The 17,838-nt window shown below is 46.3% G+C and overlaps 1 protein-coding gene across 2 annotated transcripts in view; it reads left to right on the top strand.

Annotated features, from left to right (window-relative positions):
- Positions 1-17,838, top strand: part of wwtr1 (WW domain containing transcription regulator 1) — a 64,263-nt gene that overhangs the window by 40,142 nt on the left and 6,283 nt on the right. For both annotated transcript variants that reach the window (XM_021604748.2, XM_021604747.2), the window contains exon 3: positions 16,404-16,639. In XM_021604748.2, coding sequence (XP_021460423.1) covers positions 16,404-16,639 — 236 coding nt within the window. The remainder of the gene's footprint in view (positions 1-16,403; positions 16,640-17,838) is intronic.

Raw genomic sequence — 17,838 nt, 5'->3', positions numbered from 1 at the left:
TGTGTTATTGACCTGTATGTTTGTTTATTCCATGTGTAACTCTGTGTTATGTGTGTCGCACTGCTTTGCTTTATCCTGGCCAGGTCGCAGTTGTAAATGAGAACTTGTTCTCAACTAGCCTACCTGGTTAAATAAAATAAAAATTCCATCACAGCACACTAATCTTACATAGAAACTTTAAACTTCTTGCAACTTTCCCATGAAACGTGTCTAGAACATTAATATTTTATACTCGGAGAACAATTTTATTTAACCTTTATTTAACAAGGTCCGTATGTTTGGTGTGTCGTTGATGGAATATTTTTATTTATTTGTATTACCTTAATTTAACTAGGCAAGTCAGTTAAGAACAAATTCTTATTTTCAATGACGGCCTAGGAACAGTGGGTTAACTGTCTTGTTCAGGGGCAGAACGACAGAGTTGTACCTTGTCAGTTTGGGGGTTTGAACTTGCAACCTTCCGGTTACTAATCCAGCGCTCTAACCACTAGGCCGCCCCTATTGCCCTAAACTTCAGAAAAGTGGACACATGAATGTTCTTGCAACGTCCCATGAAACTAGAACCCGACCAATATGGGCTTTTTGGGTCCAATACCAGATCCAATTTAAAAAAAATATATCTGCAAGATATGTTCTGTTTTACAGCGGGGGAATTCGTGTCACTTTTCTCATAAATTGTCATCCCAGAGTAGTTGTCCAAGAAATATGGTTCAGATGTTTCCTTATGTTTCCTTATTGTCACAATATAAGAAATCAATGTCATTATAATGACCCCAAATGTTCCGACGAGCCTCAGATTCTCTTCCTTCCTAACTATTGACTATTGACTATTGGTTATCGGTGGAGTTATCGTCCCATACCGATATAACGGCAAAAATGCCAATATATATCTAGAACATTTCATATGGGATGTTCTGAGAACATTTTAACCACGTTCTTGGTCAATTCTGTTTGACATTAAGGGTATGTTCTCTTAACTCAAACCCCAAAACATGCTAAATAGGTTCTCCGGAGGGTTTTGCTAACATGTATAGAAGGTTCCCATAACTAACGGAAAACTGAACACCAGAGAAACATTACGGGTACCATACAAAACTGTTTACTCTCTCCACGGTTTGCCTCCCTCCCCCTCTCTGTACAGTTCTCTGTGTGTTGTAACCCCTTTCCCCTCCTCTCTCCGGCGTTGACAATGCTGGCAAACGCCCCAGTCTTTGTTGAAGAGGAATTCTCTCTGTCTTTCTTGTCCTGATGGCTATTTTCCACTGCTTTGTTCTCCTTCTCTCCCCTCCCCTTCTCTCCCCTCCCCTTCTCTCCCCTCCCCTTCTCTTTTCCCCTCCCCTTCTCTTTTCCCCTCCCCTCCCATTGTCTCCCCTCCCCTCCCCTTGTCTCCTCTCCCCTCCTTCTCTTTTCCCCTCCCGTCTCCTCTCCCCTCCCCTTCTCCCCTCCCCTCCCCTTGTCTCCCCTCCCCTTCTCCCCTCTCCTCGTCTCCCCTCCCCTCGTCTCCCCTTCCCTCGTCTCCCCTTCCCTCGTCTCCCCTCCCCTCGTCTCCCCTCCCCCCGTCTCCTCTCCCCCCGTCTCCTCTCCCCCCGTCTCCTCTCCCCCCGTCTCCTCTCCCCTCGTCTCCTCTCCCCCCGTCTCCTCTCCCCCCGTCTCCTCTCCCCCCGTCTCCTCTCCCCCCGTCTCCTCTCCCCTCGTCTCCTCTCCCCCCGTCTCCTCTTCTCTTTTACCCTTGTCTCCTCTCCCCTTCTCTTTTACCCTCGTCTCCTCTCCCCTCGTCTCCCCTTCTCTTTTACCCTCGTCTCCTCTCCCCTTCTCTTTTACCCTCGTCTCCTCTCCCCTTCTCTTTTACCCTCGTCTCCTCTCCCCTTCTCTTTTACCCTCGTCTCCTCTCCCCTTCTCTTTTCCCCTCGTCTCCTCTCCCCTTCTCTGCTCCCTCAGATGGACATGTTAGCTCTGATCTGCTGTAGGGTTTGAACAGACAGGTCTATGCTTTCCAGTTAGAGGTCTGGATCCCATACTGTAGATCACTGGTTCCCAACCTTTTTAGGTTAGTGTGCCACCAACTGAATTTGTATTTATTATGGATCCCCATTTAGTTCCTGCCAAGGCAGCAGCTACTCTTCCTGGGGTTTATTATGGGTCCCCATTAGTTCCTGACAAGGCAGCAGCAACTCTTCCTGGGGTTTATTATGGATCCCATTTAGTTCCTGCCAAGGCAGCAGCTACTCTTCCTGGGGTTTATTATGGATCCCCATTAGTTCCTGACAAGGCAGCAGCAACTCTTCCTGGGGTTTATTATGGATCCCATTTAGTTCCTGCCAAGGCAGCAGCTACTCTTCCTGGGGTTTATTATGGATCCCCATTTAGTTCCTGACAAGGCAGCAGCTACTCTTCCTGGGGTCCAGCTAAATTAAGGTTATATATTTGAAAAACATTTTACAAAACATTCATTACAGATTTCACAAAATATTAAATGAGTGCCTTCAGGCTCGTACTCTACAACCACATATCTATTGTGTGTAGTACGTATGTTGTCGTGTGTTTGTATGCATGTACCTATGTTTGTGTTGCTTCACAGTCCCCGATGTTCTACAAGGTTTATTTATTTTAATCTAATTTTACTGCTGGCATGAGTTACTTTATGTGGAATATGTATAGTATGTAGTACTGTGCACCTCCCCATTGTCTGTTCTGGACTTGGGGACTGCGAACGAACCTCTTGTGGCATGTCTTGTGGGGTTTGCATGGGTGCATGTCAATACGTCTCACAAATACAAGTAGTGATGAAGTCAATCTCTCCTCCACTTTGAGCCAGGAGAGATTGACATGCATATTATTATTGGCCGTCTGTGTACATTCAAGGGCCAGCCGTGCTGCCCTGTTCTGAGCCAATTGCAATTTTCCTAAGTCCTTTTTTGTGGCACCTGACCACACGACTGAACAGTAGTCCAGGTGCGACAAAACCAGGGCCTGTAGGACCTGCCTTGTTGATAGTGCTGTTAATTAAGAAGGTAGAAACTAGGGCCTGTAGGACCTGCCTTGTTGAGAGTGTTGTTAAGAAGGTAGAAACTAGGGCCTGTAGGACCTGCCTTGTTGATAGTGCTGTTAATTAAGAAGGTAGAAACTAGGGCCTGTAGGACCTGCCTTGTTGATAGTGTTGTTAAGAAGGTAGAAACTAGGGCCTGTAGGACCTGTCTTGTTGATAGTGCTGTTAAGAAGGTAGAAACTAGGGCCTGTAGGACCTGCCTTGTTGATAGTGCTGTTAAGATGTATCAATATGTTTTGACCATGACAGTTTAGTCTCCCGAACTTGCTCAATTTCCACATTATTCATTACATGATTTAGTTGAGGTTTAGGGTTTAGTGAACGATTTATCCCAAATACAATCCTTTTAGTTTTGGAAATATTTGGGAAAAACGTATTCCTTGCCACCCATTCTGAAACTAACTACAGCTCTTTAAGTGTTGCTGTCATTTCAGTCGCTGTAGTAACTGACGTGTATAGTGTTAAGTCATCCGCATACATGGACACACTGGCTTTACTCAAAGCCAGTGACATGTTGTTAGTAAAGATTGAAAAAAGTAAGGGGCCTAGACAGCTGCCTTGTGGAATTCCTGACTGGATTATGTAGGAGAGGCTTCCATTAAAGAACACCCATCTGTGTTCTGTTAGACCGGTAACTCTTTATCCACATTATAGCAGGGGATGTAAAGCCATAACAGAAGTTATTCCAGCAGCAGACTATGATCGATAATGTCAAAAGCCGCACTGAAGGCTAACAAAACAGCCCCCACAATCTTTTTATCATACATTTCTCTCAGCCAATCAGTCATTTTTGTGAAAGTGCTGTGCTTGTTGAATAGCCTACAAGTGTGGTGAAAGTCTATCAATTTGTTTACTGTAAAATAGCATTGTATCTTGTCGGCTATTTGAGCCAGTACAGGGGGCTTTACTTTTTTCAGGTAGGGGAACAACTGTTGCTTCACTCCAGGCCTGATGGCGCACACTTTCTAGAAGGCTCAAATTGAACATGTGGCAATATTGTCCACTATTATCCTTCGTAATTTTCCATCCGCAATATATTTTTCCCACCTCTTCCACACTTACTTTACGAGAAATAAAAAAATAAAGTTTTTAATGCTTGTCTTTCAAAATTTGGTCAGATATACTTGGATGTGTAGTGTCCGCATTGGTGGCATGTGATGCCTAAGTTCGCAAGTCTTGTCAATGAAAATGTTATTAAAGTAATTGGCAGTATCAGTGGGCTTTGTGATGCCATGTATCACATGTAACCTGTATCTCTCCATTACCAAGGCTGACGATGACCACTGTCCCTGTAATTCTACAATAGATTCAGTGGAATTTCCCGTCCTTTTGCCCTGTGTTCTATCTCCCATGGCAACCCAGTGAGTGACCCCTGATCCCACTCGGGCGTTGACTCGGCAGTTCTCAGATTTAGCCCTAGTCATGATTCCTGCTTATCTCCCCCACTGTTACTCACGCTGACTCATCAAGACAGGTCAGTCGATAAGCTCTCTACTCCACTTCAACTCTTTCATGTTGTATTCTTGATCCAGTCACCCGATGGAACAAAAAGATAAATAAACAGGTCAGTAACTGAGGAACAACTGTTGAAGGTTAGTCAGACCTGTTTCTGTGGTAAAATTCCAAAGATTTTAAACAACCAAAAACACTTGTCCATTCAAATTTACATTACTGTAAAATGTGGTCCCTGGGACCTGCATCAGTCAGCCATGGTAAAGGTTATAGCCATAGAATTAGGAATGACAATGCTAGTCATTTTTAATCTGATTTCAACGGGCATGGTAAAGGAGAAGTACTCTGGCTGACGGGGTGCTGCTGCTGCTTGTGAACAGGGGAGCTGCCTGATGGCTGGGAGCAGGCTGAAAATCCTCAGGGAGAGATCTACTTCATTGACCACAAAACACAACGAATGTCCTGGCTCAACCCGCTTGTGGACGCTTGCCTCAGTGAGTGACCTCTGGACTGTACCCCCCCCCCCCCCCCCCCCCCACCCCCCCCCCCCCAACCCAACCAACCGATCACCCTTAAAGTCCCCTGATCACACACGAGCACCGAACTAATCAAACTGTGCACCTTGATCCATCATACCTGACCCTTGACCCCTTAACTCTGTGCCCCGCTAGGGGCAGAGCTTTGCCTGTGTGAAGCTGCAGTGCCTCCGAGAAGTATTCATACCCATTGACTTGCGAGCCAGGAGGGGTGACTATGAACTCTGACCAGTCTCGGCAGCATCAACAGTTGGACTACTAACGGGGTCTCCCAGGACTGATGACAGAGGTCTGATAACAGCCAGGCCAGGGGTCTGATGGCGGGGGCCAGAATGATATGATATAGGGAAGTGTCCAGGGAGCCTCTCTTCTTAGCGCGTTCCTCACCCAGATACTGGGTTATCTGTGGAGATCCAACTCGCCACAAAACCCTGTTAGGTCCCTAGAGAGATGTGGCAAGAGACCGACCCAGGCCTGTTAGGTCCCTAGAGAGATGTGGCAAGAGACTGACCCAGGCCTGTTAGGTCCATAGAGAGATGTGGCAAGAGACTGACCCAGGCCTGTTAGGTCCCTGGAGAGATGTGGCAAGAGACTGACCCCAGGCAAAACTGCAAAGGAGAATTTAAGTGGTGTTTCTCTGGTATCAGATTAAAACGTGTTCACTTTTCTACCTGGAGACTGATTTAAACCACTAGGAGTGGAACGTATCGTAGGGCCCTATAAAACGCCCTAATTTCGTTCAGTTTTCCTACGTTGCCTCATCAGACAGATGAAGTAAAACACGAATACTGATGCATTAGGTCTTATCTTATTCTTAATTCATATTAATACATTTTTCCTAATAAGTTTCAATACGTTATTTTGTGTATATTGTTGGATTCTGTGATTCCGCCCGCGTTCTCCACATCACAGATTTTATAGGGTCGTTATTTCAACACCACATTACTGTTACAGTTGACAAAAAAACATAATTTTGATGAATATTGAAAACATTAACTTATAGTTCATGTTATTATGCCTTTTCTTTTAAAGAGTTTTGGGCCTGACTTGTGACTCCCTCTCTCCCCCAGCCAGCCACCCAAACAGGGTTCCTGTTGCACAAGAGGTTGTCCTCTGAGACTGCCTGTGCGTGAGAAGAGTGTGGGCGCTTCTGCCTGCCTAGTCCCTGACCACTGTCCACACGCATGCATGTATACACAAACTCTGTCCCCCTTACATGTGTCACTTTGACATGAACTCTCTAAGCTCTCTTATCAAATGTAATGCACACTGACAGATATTAACTGGAGCTCTGTGTGTTGGGGAGCGCTCTGTGTGTTGGGGAGCGCTCTGTGTGTTGGGGAGCGCTCTGTGTGTTGGGGAGCGCTCTGTGTGTTGGGGAGCGCTCTGTGTGTTGGGGAGCGCTCGGTGTGTTGGGGAGCGCTCGGTGTGTTGGGGAGCGCTCGGTGTGTTGGGGAGCGCTCGGTGTGTTGGGGAGCGCTCGGTGTGTTGGGGAGCGCTCGTGTGTTGGGGAGCGCTCGGTGTGTTGGGGAGCGCTCTGTGTGTTGGGGAGCGCTCTGTGTGTTGGGGAGCGCTGCGTGTTGGGGAGCGCTGCGTGTTGGGGAGCTCTGCGTGTTGGGGAGCTCTGCGTGTTGGGGAGCTCTGCGTGTTGGGGAGCTCTGCGTGTTGGGGAGCTCTGCGTGTTGGGGAGCTCTGTGTGTGTGTGTTGGGGAGCTCCCTGTGTGTGTGTGTGTGTTGGGGAGCTCCCTGTGTGTGTGTTGGGGAGCTCTGTGTGTGTTGGGGAGCTCTGTGTGTGTTGGGGAGCTCTCTGTGTGTGTGTTGGGGAGCTCTTGTTTGGACCAGGGGATGGTGGAGGTTTTAGTGCAGATTTTCGAGACTGGAAGCATTTCAGTTTTTCCAGTTTTTTTTTTCCCTCTGACCCTGTTGGACAGCTGTTTCTAGGAAGTAAACGAAACAAGAAGGTCTTTGTTGGCAGAGCATCCCCACTAAGACTTAGAACTTACTGTCTCCCCCCTTCTCTCTCTCTCTACCTCTCTCTCGCTCTCTCCCCTTTTCTCTAGCTCTCTCTCCCCTTTTCTCTAGCTCTCTCTCCCCTTTTCTCTAGCTCTCTCTCCCCTTTTCTCTAGCTCTCTCTCCCCGTTTCTCTACCTATCTCTCCCCTTTTCTCTACCTCTCTCTCCCCTTTTCTCTACCTCTCTCTCCCCTTTTCTCTACCTCTCTCTCCCCTTTTCTCTACCGCTCTCTCCCCTTTTCTCTACCGCTCTCTCCCCTTTTCTCTACCGCTCTCTCCCCTTTTCTCTACCTATCTCTCCCCTTTTCTCTACCGCTCTCTCCCCTTTTCTCTACCGCTCTCTCCCCTTTTCTCTACCGCTCTCTCCCCTTTTCTCTACCTCTCAACTCTCCCTTACCACCTCTATTTTACTGCTGCTCTTTCCGTTACCCCAACTTTTCTCTCTCTCCTGATATCGTGACTGGGAGCTGTGAGGGGCTGCTGGCTCGTCGTTTTGTTGAACTCATCTTTCTGATCATGTGTTTTCCATCATTGTAGTCGGGTCGGTGTGACACCCAGTGCTAGCCTTGAAGAGGAGGGTGGGGAGAGTAAGTCGAGGAGAGTTTGGAGAGGGAGTGGAAGAGAGGGTAAGGAGGAGGTGGAGGATAAGAGTGTGGGAGGGAGAGCAGAAGAGAAGAGGGTGGGGGAACAGGAGGTTGTTTAGGAGTGTTATTTTACTTGTGGCTGAGGCCGTGTGGAGCTCTGCACATCTGGCCAGACTGCAGTCTGTTTTCTGCCTCCCCTGATAGGGTGTGTCCTGCCATGTCCCAGACCCGACCCTAAAGATGCTGCTCTGTGTATTTCTGTGTGCAGTTGCATGCATACCATCTGTCTGTTTGGCCCCTATCCAAACCTAATGCCTCTACTCTGGCTATTTGGTTTTATAAAAACAAGGAATAATTCCATAATCTATTAGATGTGTTTGAATATATGCTCTAACCATTAGGCTACCTGCCGCCTTTCCTGTACAGGTTGACGTTTATTGGGATGAGTCTTGTCCTGCAGGGAGAACCGATCGATTTGCACTAGATGGGCCAGCTGTAAAGTCAAAATTGGCTCTTTTGTCAAAATGAATGAAAACAAACATTTGCACTTTGGTCTTCATTTAAGGTTAGGCATTGTGGTTAGCAGTGTGGTTAAAGTTAGGCTTAAAATCAGATTTAGTTTTCTACTTTGTGTCTGTGCCAGCTAGTGACAACTCTGCGGAGTTTCCTCCAGAATAACCTGCGTTTCCTGTCTGCTCCCGTCACCAAACATGGGGACTGTTGCAACTAACAGCTTTGTATCCAAAATGGCCGTGCATTGAGCCTCCGGGAATTACATCATTGAGTTTAATAGGAAGATCACGGATGGGTATTTTCCCCAATTGTGAAGTACGTGATGTAACAATAGGGGTCTCTGAGGAAAACCTTGTGGTCCATAAATGTCTTGCTTTATAGAAAAGGTGAAATCATAAATTCAGCCCCCCCCCCCCCCCCCCCCACACACACACACACGTTGAGTCTGTGTTGAGGGTAGGTAAACTATGTAGGTTCCTTTGCTCTTCATCCAGACTTCAAGTCCAGCTGACAGATGGGGAGAGAGACACACTGAACTGCCAAGGAAAGAGGGGGAGGGCGAAGAGATGGAGGGAAAGGGGGAGGGCGAAGAGATGGAGGGAAAGGGGGAGGGCGAAGAGATGGAGAGAAAGGGGGAGGGCGAAGAGAGGAGGGAAAGGGGGAGGGCGAAGAGAGGAGGGAAAGGACTGTGAGATGGAGGGAGAGGGCGAAGAGAGGAGGCAAAGGACTGTGAGATGGAGGGAGAGGGCGAAGAGAGGAGGCAAAGGACTGTGAGATGGAGGGAGAGGGCGAAGAGAGGAGGCAGAGGACTGTGAGATGGAGGGAAAGGGAGAGGGCGAAGAGAGGAGGCAGAGGAATGTGAGATGGAGGGAGAGGGCGAAGAGAGGAGGCAGAAGACTGTGAGATGGAGGGAAAGGGAGAGGGCGAAGAGAGGAGGCAGAGGAATGTGAGATGGAGGGAGAGGGCGAAGAGAGGAGGCAAAGGATTGTGAGATGGAGGGAGAGGGCGAAGAGAGGAGGCAGAAGACTGTGAGATGGAGGGAAAGGGAGAGGGCGAAGAGAGGAGGCAGAGGAATGTGAGATGGAGGGAGAGGGCGAAGAGAGGAGGCAAAGGATTGTGAGATGGAGGGAGAGGGCGAAGAGAGGAGGCAGAGGACTGTGAGAGGGAGGGAAAGGGAGAGGGCGAAGAGAGGAGGCAGAGGAATGTGAGATGGAGGGAGAGGGCGAAGAGAGGAGGCAGAGGACTGTGAGAGGGAGGGAGAGGGCGAAGAGAGGAGGCAGAGGATTGTGAGAGGGAGGGAAAGGGAGAGGGCGAAGAGAGGAGGCAGAGGATTGTGAGATGGAGGGAAAGGGCAAACAGAGGTCCTGAGAGGGGGAAAGTGTCTCCACAGTGAAATCACCAGACTGTCTGTGCCATGTGCCTTTTTTTACCTCCACATTTAGTTATTTATGTAATTTTAGTTGTTCTACAAGCGTTGGGCTGTGTGTGTTTTTAGATTTGTATTACAATTGTAAGGCTGCATGATGGGACTCTAATGCTGATAAGAAAAAAGGCACATGAAAGGTATGCGCTCTGCTCATGTTTCTTACAACAGCTGTACACACTTCATCAGTCTGTCATTCACAACTTAACAAGCACTTGATGATAATCTTCCCCGTCTGACTATTCTCAATTTAATCTGGTATTTATTTAGCCTACTAATATGTGTGGAGTCATTTATTATTATTTATTTATTTTGTTTAAATTATTTTACCCTCCTTTTTCTCCCCAATTTCGTGGTATCCAATTGTTAGTAGTTACTTTCTTGTCTCATCGCTACAACTCCCGTACGGGCTCGGGAGAGACAAAGGTCGAGAGTCACACGTCCTCAGAAACACAACCCAACCAAGCCGCACTGCTTCTTAACACAGAGCGCATCCAACCTGGAAGCCAGTCGCACCAATGTGTCGGAGGAAACACCATGCACCTAGCGACCGGGTCAGCGTGCACTGCGCCCGGCCCGCCACAGGAGTCACTAGTGCGCGATGAGACAAAGATATCCCTACCGGCCAAACCCTCCCTAACCCGGACGACGCTAGGCCAATTGTGCGTCGCCCCACGGACCTCCCGGTCGCGGCCGGCTGCGACAGTGGAATAATTTTTTATTCAGAATGGCCCACAAAAGCAACACCCAAAGCCTCTAATTATAAATGGAGGAAGTGCAGCCTGCCCTTACCTTTTTTTAAATGCTATCTAGGCTACACCGGTTGTGTAAAAAAAAAAAATGTTGTAGCAATAAAATATAGCAGCATGAGAACTGGGATCCTCTTTTTAAATAGTGGCCAGTTATAAGAAGATGTTTGCCTAGGCTGTAGGCTATGTGCTCTCCAACCCTGTTCCAGGGGTCCTAGATAGGGCCCTACATGGGACTCCCGCGTCTCCCGTGGGACCCGACAGAGAAGTGTGCGGCGGCGTGATCGGAATGGTTCATGCTGCGGGCGGGCAGCGGTTGGTCAGAAAGACTAATTCGGGATTAAATATTATTTTAGTCCTTGGAATTATTTCAGAATGGTTGTAAATGTGTTACGTGAGGGTTGTAAATGCGTTGTGAATTGTGTATAAAACCACACATCTATCACATGAATTCCTTTTGCTCGTATTCTGGCTGCTTGTGTCTCTACTCTAACTGGGGCTCACTGGATCACGCGCCTGCTTCAAACAGTAGTGGTGGCAAAAACAATTCTCCAATGTGATTTGAGCCTGTGGTCACTTGTGATGAATTCTAAAAGCTTGAGGTTCCCACTGGAAACCATGCTGTTAATCATATTCTAAAGGCAACGAAACAATGGCTTGTGATTGGGCGCAAGTCAGCCTATCAGATGCCTTTTCCTTACTGACAGTTCAAGTTTAGATGATTTTGGAAAGTTTACAAGGTGAACTCGTCCCCCCCCCCCCCCCCCCAAAAATAAATGTATTCTGTCTTGCAGGGACTTTTTGTCTGTGCTGCTTCAAATTAGTTTGTTTACACTGGAGTTTGTTTCAATAAAAGGACTTTAATTCAAAACAGCAAATGTCTTATGAACTCATTGGATGTTGGCAACAAAAAAACGCTGCCGGCGCCGTCAGTAATCTTGCGGGAGCGGATGGGCAATGTACCAAAACATGGGTCCCGTGCAGACCTCTCGTCTAAGGCTTATAGGCTAGGAGTTTAGAGTTATTTGGCTACTTCAGTTGTGACGTGAACATTATCAAAACATATAGTCTCTAATCTGACCATCTGCTTTGGGGCAGCCTAGTGGTTAGAGAGTTGGACTAGTAACCAAAAGGTTGCAAGTTCAAATCCCCGAGCTGACAAGATACAAATCTGTCGTTCTGCCCCTGAACAAGGCAGTTCCTAGGTCGTCATTGAAAATAAGAATTTGTTCTTAACTGACTTGCCTAGTGAAATAAAAATAAATAAATAAAATAGGTTAGGCTAAATGTTGCATGATTTTTAATTTGAAAAAGTTGCACAAAAAAAGCATGTGCTGTTTCTTTCCTTAGACTGCATGTCGGGCATGAGTCACAAGTGTATTCTCACCCATCAGATTATTCTCAATTCAATCTGGTCTTTACATACAGTGTCTTCACCTTGTATTCACCTTGACCTTGACCTTTTCCACATTTTGTTATAGCCTGAATTTAACATGAATTACAAACCCAAACACATAATGTCAAAGTGGAATTATGTTTACAAATTCATTAAAGATGAAATGTCTTGTCATTTATTCAATCAACCCTTTGTTATGTCAAGCCTCAATAAGTTCAGGAGTAAAAATGTGCTTAACAAATCACAAGTTGCGATGGACTCACTCTGTGTGCAATAATAGTGCTTAAACATGATATTTGAATCACTACCCAATCTCTGTACTCTACACATTCAATTATCTGTAAGGTCCCTCAGTCGAGTAGTGAATTTCACAGATTCAACTACGAAGACCTGGGAGGATTTCCAGTGGTTTGCAAAGAAGGGCACCCATTGGTAGATGCTCCAAAGATACAGGCACCCTTCCTAACTCAGTTGCCGGAGAGGAAGGAAACCGCTAAGGGATTTCACCATGAGGCCAAACAGTTAGAGTTGAATGGCTGTGATAGGAGATAACTGAGGAGGGATCAACAACATTTTAGTTATTCCACAATACTAACCTAAATGACAGAAGGAAACCTGTACAGAATTTAAATATTCCAAAACATGCAGCCTGTTTGCAAATAAACTATTTTGTCCTGAATAAAATGTGTTGTGTTTGGGGCAAATCCATGTCGGAGGGCCTAGATATGTTCCAGGGCCTAGGTATAGAGTAGCCAACAGGCGAAGGGACTGCCTAGTAAAAACTACCTGTTGGGGCAGGCAGAAATGTCAGAGTGGAAGACCAGGAAATATGAGATGCAGGGGGGTGGGGTGTACAGACCCCAGAGCTGTGCTACTGGGGTTGGTGTGGGCTCGGCTCACACTGGAGCATGTAATGGGGGGGGGGGGGGGGGGATGAACCGTCTGGGCGACTTTGTAGAGTGGTGTGGCTCTATGGGGGGGGGGGGTTCTATGTATTCACACTGAATTTGAATCGGTCATGAGGGGCTAGCTTTTAGCTAATTATTAACGACCGCTGGTAACAAAGACAACCCATTACTGCTTGATAATGATTTAGTAGTCTTCAGTAGAATGATCAGATGATTACCTGGCTGAAGACTGTAGTCATGTCCCCAAATCAATGCTCTCTGATTTGGTTTAGTTTTTCTAAATATAACCGTAATGGTCCCCTTTTGAATTTTTTTTTTTTTAGCTGTTGTCTGGAATAACAAAGTCTGGATGCTATTGCTGGGGGTTAGTCTCTAATCTGACCATCTGCTTTCTCTTAAACACAGCAGCAGTAGTCTATCCATATTGCTGGTGTGCTTTTAGAGTACGTGGCTGAGGCTCTGTTTACAGTGAGAGCTTGGTCAGGTTATTTCAGTGTTTTGGCAGACTGCGTAATCTCTGTTCACTGTTTACATCTGAAGTAGCATCGGTGTGTGTGTGTGTGTGTGTGTGAACACATACACTGTGTGTGTTTGTAAGGTCATGCCATTTTGGATGTCAGTAAAGCTTCCCAGTTGAAAGAGTTTGCGCATAAATTGACACGTTTTTTTGATGCTTTTGTTTGTCTTGGTTTCTTCGGCTGGTATTTTTTCCGGTTGTTTTTAGGGTAGCTGAAGTCCACAACCCCTTCATCATTTTGTGCCTATTTTTTTTTTCACTAGAGAAATACTCTACCAAACATCTTAGTTTGGTGTAAAATTACTTGACTAAAACGTCAAAAATGAATGAAAGATTTCTTGATTTATCTTGGAATAATTCAGACAATTTTGAGGAATGGTTTTCTGGCTATGTTGCTACGGTGGCTCAAGAGGGGGAAAAATAACAGTAATGTTGGCGAAGGCCTTTAGGGAGTATGCGAGCACAGACCTTGGCTTTTCGTATTCTGCTACGGTCACCATAACCGTTCGAAAAGTAAACATTTATATTTTTATTTTAAACTGCACATTTTCTCCTCGCTTCCTCAGCTCCTCGCCTCCTCGCCTCCTCACCTCCTCGCCTCCTCACCTCCTCACCTCCTCGCCTCCTCACCTCCTCACCTCGCAATCAAACATTTTAGTTGTAAAATAATAAAGCAATCCTTATAATAACTAGCGTTAAAACAATACATTTCTCATTCCATGTCGGTAATTTAAATTTTACGAGCGACTGTTTTTTTAGTCTTTGCTGTAATATTGGCTTTTAAATTATCATTATTATTTTTTTAAACTTACAGGACATTTATTTAGTCTTTTTTTTTTTACGTTGTTCCAAACAGTTAGAAAAATAAATATTGTAATCTAACAGCAGCTGTTATACATAATATGCACTTTTTGTTGATCTCCAGTATTTTCCACAACTAGTCAAATTTATTCCATATATCTGACTTCCCCCCCCGTTTTTGAGTTTTTGTCACGTCCTATGCATCCATTTTGCTGTCATGTTATGGTGTTCGGAGTTTGTTATAGCCCATTTATTGATGTGATTATGCTATAGGTCAGGCCCTATTGGTAGCGTGCATGCGATGCTTACATGTGTCCACGTAACGAGACCAAGGGTTTTCCCTCAACAAATGAGAGATTTCTGTAACAGAACTTTTTCGGTCAGAAATGGCTGTCCATAAACACTGTTGATGTTCTGTGGTGGTCGCTGCAGCAGGGAGGAGAGAGAGAGATCTGTGGTGGTCGCTGCAGCAGGGAGGAGAGAGAGACAACACTATAAACACTGTTGATGATCTGTGGTGGTCGCTGCAGCAGGGAGGAGAGAGAGAGAGACAACACTATAAACACTGTTGATGTTCTGTGGTGGTCGCTGCAGCAGGGAGGAGAGAGAGACAACACTATAAACACTGTTGATGATCTGTGGTGGTCGCTGCAGCAGGGAGGAGAGAGAGAGAGACAACACTATAAACACTGTTGATGTTCTGTGGTGGTCGCTGCAGCAGGGAGGAGAGAGAGACAACACTATAAACACTGTTGATGTTCTGTGGTGGTCACTGCATCAGGGAGGAGAGAGAGACAACACTATAAACACTGTTGATGTTCTGTGGTGGTCGCTGCAGCAGGGAGGAGAGAGAGAGATCTGTGGTGGTCGCTGCAGCAGGGAGGAGAGGGAGACAACACTATAAACACTGTTGATGTTATGTGGTGGTCGCTGCAGCAGGGAGGAGAGAGAGAGAGACAACACTATAAACACTGTTGATGTTCTGTGGTGGTCGCTGCAGCAGGAAGGAGAGAGAGAGAGACAACACTATAAACACTGTTGATGTTCTGTGGTGGTCGCTGCAGCAGGGAGGAGAGAGAGACAACACTATAAACACTGTTGATGTTATGTGGTGGTCGCTGCAGCAGGGAGGAGAGAGAGAGAGACAACACTATAAACACTGTTGATGTTCTGTGGTGGTCGCTGCAGCAGGAAGGAGAGAGAGAGACAACACTATAAACACTGTTGATGTTCTGTGGTGGTCGCTGCAGCAGGAAGGAGAGAGAGAGACAACACTATAAACACTGTTGATGTTCTGTGGTGGTCGCTGCAGCAGGGAGGAGAGAGAGAGACAACACTATAAACACTGTTGATGTTCTGTGGTGGTCGCTGCAGCAGGGAGGAGAGAGAGACAACACTATAAACACTGTTGATGTTCTGTGGTGGTCGCTGCAGCAGGGAGGAGAGAGAGAGAGACAACACTATAAACACTGTTGATGTTCTGTGGTGGTCGCTGCAGCAGGGAGGAGAGAGAGACAACACTATAAACACTGTTGATGTTCTGTGGTGGTCGCTGCAGCAGGGAGGAGAGAGAGAGAGACAACACTATAAACACTGTTGATGTTCTGTGGTGGTCGCTGCAGCAGGGAGGAGAGAGACAACACTATAAACACTGTTGATGTTCTGTGGTGGTCGCTGCAGCAGGGAGGAGAGAGAGAGAGACAACACTATAAACACTGTTGATGATCTGTGGTGGTCGCTGCAGCAGGGAGGAGAGAGAGACAACAGGTCACTCGCTGTCTTTTTTTTGTGTTTAACACAGCGCATTCTGAGCCCGGCTCGGCACATTCAAATCAATTGCTGTCGGACACCCTCTAGTCATTTGTGTGTCCTTAATTATTTCATCAAACACTGCGCTTAAAGCATCAGACAAGTTCAGTGCATATAGTTGATTTGATTAAAACACATAGGCTGTGTCTATATGGAAAATACAGGTTTTTACAATTTTCTACCAATCGATTGGTTGAAAGAACAAACAACTCGATCGACCCAAAGATTTATTTTAGTCAGTCAGACCGTCCTACATAATACAACACCTTGTTTCAGCAAGGAGCTACAAAGTTAAGAGTCCACGTTACCACGGAAACATAAATCAACCTTCAGTCAGCTGGGTGATCCATCTCGACACTGACTCACTATCTGGACTCTGGCTCTTTCCCAGAGCAGTGGTGTGAAAAAGAGGTGATGTGGAGCTAATGAGCCAAGCTCAGTTTTCAGAATCCGCTCCTGTTCACCTGATTTGACTAGACCTGTAGTTAGTCTGACTGTGCTGATATGTACACAGTACTATCACATTACTATCAGCTTTAAAAATTTTTTAAAAAAGCCTCTTAAAGCCTCTCACCTTTTTTGTCTTTGTTCTCCACTGGAATTGTTTTCTAGCCCGGATAACAACCCCCCTCCCTTCTCTCTGTCTCTCCTTCCATAGTGATGTCCCAACACCACCACCAGCAGCACCTGCAACACACCCAGCAGCAGCCCCAACAGGCCCAGGCCTTGGGTTCACCTGGCTCCCTCCCCCAGCAGCAGAGCTCCCAGGCTGGGATGATGAGTCTGTCCAGTCCCCTGGGCGTGGTTGTCAGTACCCAGCAGAAGATGAGGCTGCAGCGCATCCAGCTGGAGAGAGAGAGGATCCAGAGACGCCAGGAGGAGCTCATGAGACAGGTGAGGCAGTCTAGGCCTTCATCGCTAGGCCTTCATCGCTAGCCCTCCAACGCTAGCCCTCCAACGCTAGCCCTCCAACGCTAGCCCTCCAACGCTAGCCCTCCAACGCTAGCCCTCCAATGGTTTGCTGCTCAATCCTAGAGTATTTACCCTTTATTTAGGCAGGGGAATTCTCATAGAGACCAAAGTCTCTTTTGCATTACGAAAGAGCCAACAACACCACACAGGAGAGCCTGCTTTACTCTCAGACCTCCAGTCCATGTTTCACCACTGTTCTGTTTATCCCACACCTACAACTTGCCGGAGACTGTCAGGAGAGACTGTCAGGAGAGACTGTCAGGAGAGACTGTCAGGAGAGACTGTCAGGAGAGACTGTCAGGAGAGACTGTCAGGAGAGACCTGATACATACCGCTAATCAATCATTCTCTCCTCTTTTCCTCTTGGCGAGACACCTCGACACGATTTTTAAATATTTTTTATATATATATATGTGTGTGTGTGTGTGTGTGTGTGTGTGTGTGTGTGTGTGTGTGTGTGTGTGTGTGTGTGTGTGTGTGTGTGTGTGTGTGTGTGTGTGTGTGTGTGTGTGTGTGTGTGTGTGTGTGTGTGTGTATGTATGTATGTATGTATGTATGTATGTATATATGTGTGTATATATATATATATATGTGTTTATTCAGGCTAAACCCACACTACCCACACACACGTTTTGTTCTATCCTCGTGGGGACCTAAAATTAATTTCCATTCAAAATCTTATTTTCTTTACCCAAACCCTAAACTTAACCCCTATCCCCTGAGCTTAAAATCTCCTTTGTCCCAACGAGGAACATTTGTCTTGTTTTGGGGGGCTTTTGGGTATTTTAGGTCCCCACAAGGATAGAAGAACCAGCACACACACAGGCCACAAGCCATCATATCACGTGCCTCCTCAATGAGAAAAAGGTTACCCAGAAGAATCTCAGTTGGACAGTAGATTGTTTTTTTTTAGCGCAGGCTTTGGCCTTTCTATGACGCTGGGGGGTAAATATTAGCGCCAACTAGTGGCCGAAAGGGGTAGCTACCAGCTACTCTATTCTAGACCACCTAATCATCTACTTACAGGAAGGCAGGCTCACATAGAGAGAGAGAGATTCACACCCGTTTGTTAATCGCCTTTATTGTCCATAGCCAGTGACCTCAACCAGGAAATGTTTATC

Source organism: Oncorhynchus mykiss, chromosome 5 (assembly GCF_013265735.2).
Source record: "Oncorhynchus mykiss isolate Arlee chromosome 5, USDA_OmykA_1.1, whole genome shotgun sequence".
NCBI lineage: Eukaryota > Metazoa > Chordata > Actinopteri > Salmoniformes > Salmonidae > Oncorhynchus > Oncorhynchus mykiss.
This window is presented reverse-complemented; position numbering and strand designations above follow the sequence as displayed.